General features: G+C 42.3%; 1 protein-coding gene across 1 annotated transcript; it reads left to right on the top strand.

The window, feature by feature from the left end:
• Nucleotides 1–5,923: 5,923 nt before the first annotated feature.
• LOC103612943 (UNC119-binding protein C5orf30 homolog) lies at nucleotides 5,924–8,698 on the top strand. The gene is made up of 2 exons (XM_017730284.1): nucleotides 5,924–5,980; nucleotides 8,060–8,698. The coding sequence occupies exons 1-2, from the start codon at nucleotides 5,924–5,926 to the stop codon at nucleotides 8,696–8,698; spliced, it is 696 nt and encodes a 231-aa protein (XP_017585773.1).
• The last annotated feature ends 734 nt before the right edge of the window (nucleotides 8,699–9,432 follow it).

Genomic DNA, 9,432 nt, shown 5'->3' with positions numbered 1-9,432 from the left:
TGCCCCACAACACTGCAGGGGTGGGGCCATCCACAACTTCTCTGGGCAACCTGTTCCAGTGTATCACCACCCTCACAGTAAAGAATTTCTTCCTAATATCTAACCTAAATTTCCCCTCCTTCAATTTGTACCCATTACTCCTTGTCCTATCACTACAGTTCCTGACGAAGAGTCCCTCTCCAACTTCCCTGTAGGCTCCTTCAGATACTGGAAGGCTTCTGTGAGAAGAAACTAGATGTCCCCATATCAGAAAGAGCCAATTTCAGCCAGCTCCAAGACAGACTCAACACAGGCCCAAGCTGAGACAATCAGCAATGTTGGTAGCACCTCTGTGATAACATATTGAAGAAAGGGTAAAAACTGCTGTGCAGCAGCAGCTGGGAGAGAGGAGTGAGAAAATGTGAAAGAAACAACTCTGCAGATACCAATGGTCAGTGAAAAAAGAGGAGGAGCAGGTACTCCAGGTGCCAGAGTAGATTCCCCTGCAGCCCGTGGTAAAACCCATGATGACACAGGTTGTCCCCCTGCAGCCCATGGAGTGTGCAGATATCCACTCTGCAGCCTGTGAAGAACCCCATGACAGAGCAGGGAGATGTGCCTGAAGGGAGACTTGTGACCCTGTGGAGAGCTTGCACTGGAGCAGGCTGCTGGCAGAAACTATGGCACATGGAGAGGAGCCCATGCCAGAGTACATTTGCTGGCAGGACATGTGGCCCCATAGGGGACCCATGCTGGAGCAGTCTGTTCCTGAAGGACTGTACCCCATGGAAAGGACCCAAGATGGAGCAGTTTGTGAAGAATTGCATCCTGTGAGAATGACCCACATTGGAGAAGTTCGTGAAGGACTGTCTCCCATAGGAAGGACCCCACACTGGAGCAGGGGAAGAGTGTGAGGAGAAAGGAGCAGCAGAGACAAAGTGTTATGTACTGACCACAACCTGCATTCCTCATCCCCCTGTGCCCCTCAAGGGAGGAGCTAGAAGAGTAGGGAATAAAGTTGACCCTGGGAAGAAGGGAGGGGTGTGGGGAAGCAGTTTTTAGATTTGCTCTTATTTCTCATTATCCTACTCTGATTTGATTGGTTATAAATTAAATTAATTTCCCCCAGTTGAGTCTATTTTGCCCATGATGGTAATTCCTGAGTGAACTTCCTGTCCTTATCTTAACCCATGAGCCTTTTCTTGTACTTTCTCCCCCCGTCTAGTTGAGGAGTGGGAGTGATAGAACAGCTTGGTGGGCACCTGGTGGCCAGCCAAGGTCAACCCACCACACCTATCCATTCACCTTCTTTTATAAAAGCTAGGTGAAGAAGGAGGATGGGAGGGACATTTGGAGTTATGGTATTTGTCTTCTCAAGTAAATGTTACACTTGATGAAGCCCTGCTTTCCTGGATATGGCTAACCATCTGCCTGCTGATGGAAAGTAGTGAATGAATTCCTCAATTTTCTTTGCTTGGGCATTAAGTTTTTGCTTTACCTACTAAACTGTCTTTATCTCAATCCATGAGTTTTCTCACTTTAACTCTTTCAATTCTCTCCTCCATCCTACTGTGGGGAGAGTGAGCACGTGGCTTGTGTGGGGCTTAGCTGCCTACTGGGTTTAAACCACAATATTTGTGGCCTACAGAATTGTAACATATACCTTATGCATACTTTTATTTTCTTATGCTTAATTTAAAAATAAAAATCTGTTAAATTTAGTTCTTGCTCCATATGAATGCTACCTCACACAATATAACAATTTAATATTTTCTCTATTTGCTTTTTTGTGTCTTAGAATAGCCTGACATCTGTCTCAAGGAATAGCAGGAGTTGGCAAAGAATGTTTAAAATTCCTTGGTACCTCTCATGAGCTTTATCTCTAGTTTTAGTCTTGCTGTGACTTTGTTTTTCCTCTTTTCCTTCTCTACAAACATGGTATCCATCTGTATCTGTGACTATTCTAGGGGACCTTCAAGAGCATAGTGAAGTGACATTTTTTTAAGAGCCTTCAGCTTACAAAATTTCCATATGGTTACAAACAACCATGGAGAAAATTGAGTGGGTAAATCTGGGTGCAAGTTGGTGGGAGACAACTTCTCACCACTGTGTTTGTAATGTGGGGTTGGCAGTGCATACAGCAAGATCACCAGCTTGCACTAGAAGAGTCTGTTAGCTGCATAGAGGTTAAAGTCTATAGGCTAACTGCCCCTGCTCTAGATAGTGTACTGTGACAACTTTGTAGATACTCTTACATAGCTCAGTTTAAACCTGACTTTTCCCTTTCAACTAATTTTTTTTATTGCATATTTGAAATAAATATTTCCAAAAACCTTTGCTCTATAAGTACATAACTTCGACAGCATGTTTTCATAACAGCAAAAGAAAATGGAATTTCCAAGTATAAGTAATATACGTATGCGAGTAGCACAGGGACAAGTTTTAGCCAAGATAATAAGTGACAAGTGCCCCACCCCCAGCTTCTGGTAAAATAACTGCCCCTGCAGACAGCCAGTTGTACCATTTGCTCCGGATGTCATGCCCCTCTTTTGGTCACGTGGTCTGTTGTGATTGGCTGGAAGCATCCATTACCCCACGGTCTGCAAGCGTAGGGGAAGGGGGTTTATTTTCATCCTTAGCTTCAGCGAGCGTAATAGACTGCACCGTACCCAGAGCCTTGTTGTCTTTCCTTGCTGTGTGTTGGAGTTCCGCCGCACTGGACTGCAGGCAGGAGGTGGGAGTTGTGTCGGTTCGCTGGGCCGTCAAAGTTGCAGTTCGGGCTCTGTGGCGGGTCCTGCTTGTGCCTGCTGGAGTGCGGGGAGGCCCTCCCCTGCCTGGGGAGGGGCCGTGGGAAACCGGGCAGACTTTAGCGCACCGTGTGCCTGGCCAAGACACTACAGAGGAGGCCGGCGAAGGGCTGTGTGATGGGGACGAAGGGGGGTGGGCGGTGTTGTGGACTGGTGGCAGCGGGGCGACCGGTATTGTTCGCGAAGATCGTGTGAAGGCTCTGTTCCCCATGGGCCCCTCTGGAGTGGTATGATTAAATAACTTAGATGTGCTGCTCGGAGTGGGTGTGGGTGCGGCCTTGGCCTTAACTGCGGCTTTCCTATCGCGTCAGAATGCTGAGTGCAAGGAGCTAGCGATCCGGTTAGCGCAGTGTTACGATTCTGCGTGCGGAGGCGGTAGAGGTGGAGTATGATCGCGCTTGGCGCTTCAGTGGGAGCTGGTAACGCAGCTGCCCGCTCTTAATGCATCTGAGTTCCACGGCAGGGCTGGCAGCTTCTGACAGCTGCTCCCTGTCTTTAAAGTCGCTTCTCGAGTAGACCTCAATCGTTCCGTGGTTGCGCCGTGAGAGCAGGCAGTAGCGGACAAGAGGTGTGTGCAAACACATTATTCATATGGCTGAGCAGCCGTCCTCTCATAGCTGCATGGTGCTTCTCGAGCCTTTGCCAGCACCCGGTGCTGTTATGTAGACAGAATTTTCCCCTGCAGCAGAGAGATCCTGATATATGTTTTCACTTTCATTTTCTCTGTGTTCCTATCTCTGTACTAAGTATTGTAGTGTCGTCAGCAAGGCAGGAATGAATTTGTGTAAGTCTTTTCCTGCCACAGTATTAGGGTCTGCAGGCCTGTTTTGCCCTGTGTTTTCTCTCTCAGACCCACATTTTCTTCTCCTATAAATGCTTTACAATATGATGGAAATAAGAATTATGCTATGAAGAGCAGAGCAGTTAAACTATTCTGGCAAATTCAGGAGGAAAACAAGGTATTAATTCTGATACCTTTGTGCACAAATCTTGGGAATTTTAATGTAAATCCTTAAGCTTGTAGTTAGATTGAGCAAGTGTATTTTTTTGCACCAAGTATCGTTAACAGTCTAAACTGGTGGGAATGCCAGAATTAACATGTATTAACACCTCTATCTGTTCATAACTGCTTAATTCTTTGAAGTTGCAACTTACAACCAACAGCTGTCCCAATTATACCATTCTTAATTCTTGTACAAGTGCTAAACCTGACTATAACCTTCCTATTCAGTCTAACAGTAACAAAGTATACTAGTGCCCAGCTTTCTATGGGTAATTTTATATTGCACTGTAGTAAAAGGTGGTGGTCTTTAGTGGTTTGGGTTTTTTTTGGGGGGGGAGTGTTGTTAGTTTGGTTTTTGTCTTGGTTTTTTTGTTTTGGTTTTTAGCGAAAGGTAAACAGAGGGTCAAAGCTCTCTTTAAATATTAGTTTTATCATCAATGATAGAGATTGTGTTTGTATGCTCTAATGTACATCAAAATGTTACTTTACAGAATATAAAGCTCGCTAAGTGGTTTTGGTTTATTGGCAAGTTTCTTTTGCCTATTAAGGTATTGGGAAGAGGGTGTCTGAACAGTTAAAGTACTGATGTTTCAAGTTTCCTACAGATATATAAGAAAGTCTCAGGTTAATTTTTCTTATCTAGTTATTATTTATATGCAATTTTATGTAGGGTTTTTATCTGAGAGTGCATGTGTACCTATTGCACAGAAAATAGCAAATAATATATATTAGTAGACATTTCCTGTGAACACGTCTTGGCTTGTTATTGTGTCTGTTTAGGGTGATGCTGTACATCACTATACATACGTGCTTGCATAGCTGCATGTAGAAATGAATTGATGTCAGATGACTGCCATTAAGCAGATCTCAGTAGGAATGGTGGTGAAGGTCTGTGATGAGAAAAGGACTTGCTTCTATCAGTAGTTGGCTGCCTTCTGACATAACTCTGAATACAATAGAATTCCTTGAAACATTCCCATAAAGAGGCACAAAAGTAGAGATGTGCAGCACTGATTTCCCCCCCCCCCTTCCTTTTCCCCTGTTGTTTCCCATATTGAAAGCTTCTCTTTCTACCATCCATCTTAATGTTACTGCTGGTGGTGTATTTAGAAACATATTCTGGTTTATGTGGTATGTTGGTGTTTTGGGGTGATTTTTTTTGCTTTGTTGTTTTTGAGAGTGGTTATCAGGATGGAGGAGGGGGTGGTACTCGAAGTGACTCTGAAATTGAAGAAAGTGGACAGCCATATCCTGCCTGTCTTGCCATCAGGCTTGCATAATCAGATGCAAATGCACTATATTAAAGTCAGATGAACTATTTGACCAGTAATTGGAAGTGATTGAGGTCAGATTAGATGGGGCTTTGAGCACACCTGATCTATTGAAAGATGTTTCTGCCCGTGGCAGTTGAGGTGGACTAGATCTTTGAAGGTCCCTTCCAAACCAAATGACTTATTCTGGTTTCTCGTGGCACTACTTATAAGTGTAAATCATATTTATTATATTTGAGTGAGCTGTTGGACTTCTATTATTGTTGGTTCCATACTGGCATTGCATGTAAATGAACACTAATTTTTAAGTAGAATTTTAATATGGGGAGGGACATTTGAGCAAGGCAGAGAGTAAAACTTGAAAGGTCATTTTACTACATAGTTTTAATAAGCTTGAGGAAATGACCTTCTGAAGTGTAAATGATGTAAGTGAAATGAGATGTACCTTGCCAAGAAACAGTACCTGCTGCAGATTATATCACTGTTTTGGGTTTGCATGTCAAGGTTTTGGTAGTAGAGGGGCTACAGGGGTGGCTTCTGTGAGAAGATGCCAGAAGCTTTTCTCATGTCCAATAGAGCTGGTGCCAGTCAGCTCTAAGGTGAACCCATTGCTGGCCAAAACTGAGTCAATCAGCAATGTTGGTAGTGATAACACTGTGATAACATTTAAAGGGGGAGGGAATGCTGTGCAACAGCAGCCAGAAGAGAGGAGTGAGAAAATGTGAGAGAAACAACTCTGCAGGTGCCAAGGTCAGTGAAGAAGGAGGAGGGGGTGCTCCAGGTGCTGGAGCAGATTCCCCTGCAGCCTTTGTTGAAGACCATGTTGAGGTAGGCTGTCCCCCTGCAGCCCATGGAGGTCCACCATGGAGAATGTGGATGTGGCCGAAAGGAGACTCTCTGAAGTGCCTCCGCTGGAGCAGGTTCCTGGCAGGACTTGTAACCTTGTGGAAAGGACCCATGCTGGAGCAGTTCATGGAGGACTGTCTCCTATGGGTGGGACCCCAAGCTGGGGCATGGGAAGAGTGTGCAGAGGAAGGAGCAACAAAGACAATATGTGATGAATTGACTGCAAATCCCATTCCCCGTTCCCCTGTGCTGCTCGGTGGGAAGAGGTAGAGAAGCTGGAAGTAAATTTGAGCCCAGAAAGAAGAAAGGGGTGGGGGGAAGGTATTTTGAGACTTGTTTTTATTTGTCATTATCCTACTTGGATGTTTGATTGGCAATAAATTCATTTTATTTCCCCAAGACAAGTCTATTTTGCCTGTGTACTTGCCGAGTCATCTCCCTTATCTCAACCCACAGGCCTTTCATCATATTTTCTTCCCTCTGTCCAGTTAAGGAGGGGATGTTATAGAGCAACTCTGTGGGCACCTGTTGTCCAGCCAAGGTTAATCCACCACAGTTCCATTAAGACAAAGAACAAGTGCTTCAGTTGGGGGACATGCAAACCCACTCAAAAAACCCTCCCCAAAATAAACTGTTTTGATTAAGCATATTTTTTTCTTACCTTCAAGAGTAGGTCCTATTTAAAAGTAGTGTCTGTCTTTGAATAGCTGTCCTTAGAAAAAGGCTGAGTATAATATAGCTTTTGTTTAATCTCTGCAGGTTTGTATTTTCAGGCATGACAACATAATTTGCTACCAGATATGTTTCTTGTTCAACAGGAAAGCAGTGAAGACTTTATTGCTATTAGCATTTATTTTTTTAAAGAAAAAGCAGGCATACTTATATGGTTACAATCTTAGGCTATCAGTGTATCTTGCATAAGTCACTACTTGGCTAAGTTGCTATTGGCTCACCCTTTCTTCATTTTGATTTAAAGGTATAGACTCCCAAGAAATCATGGTGCATGCTTGGAGAGTAGTGGTCTTTCTGTGGGCAGGGGGCATCTAAGGTAAGGGTGTGGTTTTTACCATTATAATGATATTCTAATGAGCAAAGTTCATGGCTAGGGCAAGTTCTCACCACAGAACTGGAGGAGGTTTGGCTCAGCTTGCAATATCCTGGGTAAAAGAAGGTGTTATGTGGTTTTCCCCTTCAAAGACTTAGATTTCTGTCTTAATTAACAATTTACTACATTACTGTAGTTAACGGTCATTGCTTCCATTGTTTAACCACTTTGTTCTTTATCTTGTTATTTGGAACTTTGTTCCTAGTATTCATCAATACCCACATATTCTCAGAACTTCCTCTGATTGGCAGCGTATAAAAAAATATGTATATAGTAGATGGAATATTTGCACAGTCATATATTTTCTATATTTATATGTAGTTGCACTCTCTTAATATACTTATATCTAAATATGTATATATACAATTATAAAGATATAGAAATTATATCTGTAAAAGTATAGGTATAAAATGTCTAAAAATTCTTAAATAAGAGCTAATGGCATGAGTAATTCAAGTTTGAATGTGAATAGAAAGTAAATAAACAAAGGTAAAAGGCAGATTTAGGGTCCCCCACTTTAAAAGGCTATAGAACAAGCCCTACCATATCTGGAGTAGGGACTTGATGAGGGTGGAGGGTTACCAAAAAGATGGAGGCAGCATGGACAAGTCTGGATGTGCTCAAGGCCTGCAAACCCCTCCTAGGAGGCCCATCAGGGGACTCTCTGGGAGAACCCTGTTGTGTGCAAAGAAGAGACCAATCCTTTGAGCTGGCTTGAGAGGCCTCTGCATCTGGGCTCAGCCCAACAGGATGATTATGCAGTGTTACTGGACCAAACTTTAGGCTTTGTGTGATCCTGTAAGGCACCGGCATTGTTCATTGAAATAGCTAGCCAGAACAAAATGTGAACTTTAGAGGAACACGTGCATGGGGACAGTAAGGAAAAGAGCATAAAGGATTCATTAAAAAGACCATGTCAACCAGAAGAATTGAATAGAGAAGTACTGGTTATGGTTTCTGGGTGATAAAAAGTTTGATTTCTGAGATCCTCTCTCAGCTCCTTTAGTGGTTAAAGGCTCTATTTGAGATCAATCTGTTTTGTTTTTAGGAGAATAACACATTGCTTAAAATGGACATAAATGGAAACTCCAGAACTACCATATCTACCCTCCCTGTACCTCTTGCAGAGGTCAGTTCTGCAGGCAAAACAGAAGCAGAGAAACCACGATGTTCCAGCACCCCCTGCTCACCAATGCGACAGACAATTTCAGGCTATCAGATCCTTCGTATGGATTCTAACTACCTGGTTGGATTCACAACTGGAGAGGAGCTGCTAAAATTAGCTCAAAAGTATACAGGAAATGAAGATAATAAAGGGAAATCTGGGCCTAGCTTGCACTCTAAACAGCTTGATTTAGGACTTGCGTGTTCTTCCCGTTTGTATAAAACTAGAAGTAGGTGCTATCAGCCATATGAGATCCCAGCAGTAAATGGAAGGAGGAGGAGACGGATGCCCAGCTCAGGTGATAAATGCACTAAGGCTTTACCATATGAACCTTACAAGGCACTTCATGGTCCCCTGCCTCTTTGCCTTTTAAAGGGCAAAAAGGCTCATTCTAAATCCCTGGACTACCTCAATTTAGACAAAATGAGCATTCAGGAACCTGCCGACACAGACATGCTACAATACCAGCTCCAACACCTTACCCTTAGAGGGGACCGTATGTTTTCAAGAAATAATACATGAACCATGAAGTATAATCTAGAATTTAGAACCAGTTTCTGGTTATTTCTCTGCTGCAAAAATCTGCTGTCATACTGTACATGGCTGTCCACATTGTAGGTGGTATAAGCTAAATGTTATCAGAAAGTAATTTATTTGAATAGAACTTTAACAATGTATTGTGTTACGAATGCAGGGAAAAAATTTTCCAGAGCAAGCAGCTTCTAATGCAAATTTGACTATAGCTGGTAGATATTTCTTTGAACATCTTTTAACAAAGAAAAGGCTTTTGGTTTTTGGATTTGGGTTTGGGGTTTTTTGTAGTTATCTAGCATTTATGGTAATTTAATACTGAGAAATTGATGGTCTGCTTGGTTGTTGCTAATTTTGGCTTGATGTTAGAAATTGCTCTTGGATAAGTACTCAAGTTATCTTTTTGTTTCTTAATGTATTCTACAATAAAATGTATGTATGATTTTTTACATCATGGGAAAGAATGTGAGCTTGGCTAAATTGGATCACCTGTTATTTTAAACCATCCTATTTTGTAACTGGGTTTGCACTGGTGGTGAGGAGGAAATTCACTCATAAAATAAACATTTGTTCATTTGCTGCTTCAAACATATTACATATTTTTGTTTCTGTACAGAAGTAATTGTTTTACCTCTTTTTTTTTTTTTTTAATAAAACTAGTTTGGAATAAGTATTTTGAATATTAGTAGATTGAATACACTGGCTTAATTTGTTGCTGAAGAATT

Source organism: Corvus brachyrhynchos, unplaced genomic scaffold, assembly GCF_000691975.1.
Source record: "Corvus brachyrhynchos isolate BGI_N302 unplaced genomic scaffold, ASM69197v1 scaffold663, whole genome shotgun sequence".
Classification (NCBI taxonomy): Eukaryota; Metazoa; Chordata; class Aves; order Passeriformes; family Corvidae; genus Corvus; species Corvus brachyrhynchos.
The sequence above is the reverse complement of the archived record's forward strand: the minus strand, read 5'-3'. Positions and strand labels throughout refer to the sequence as shown.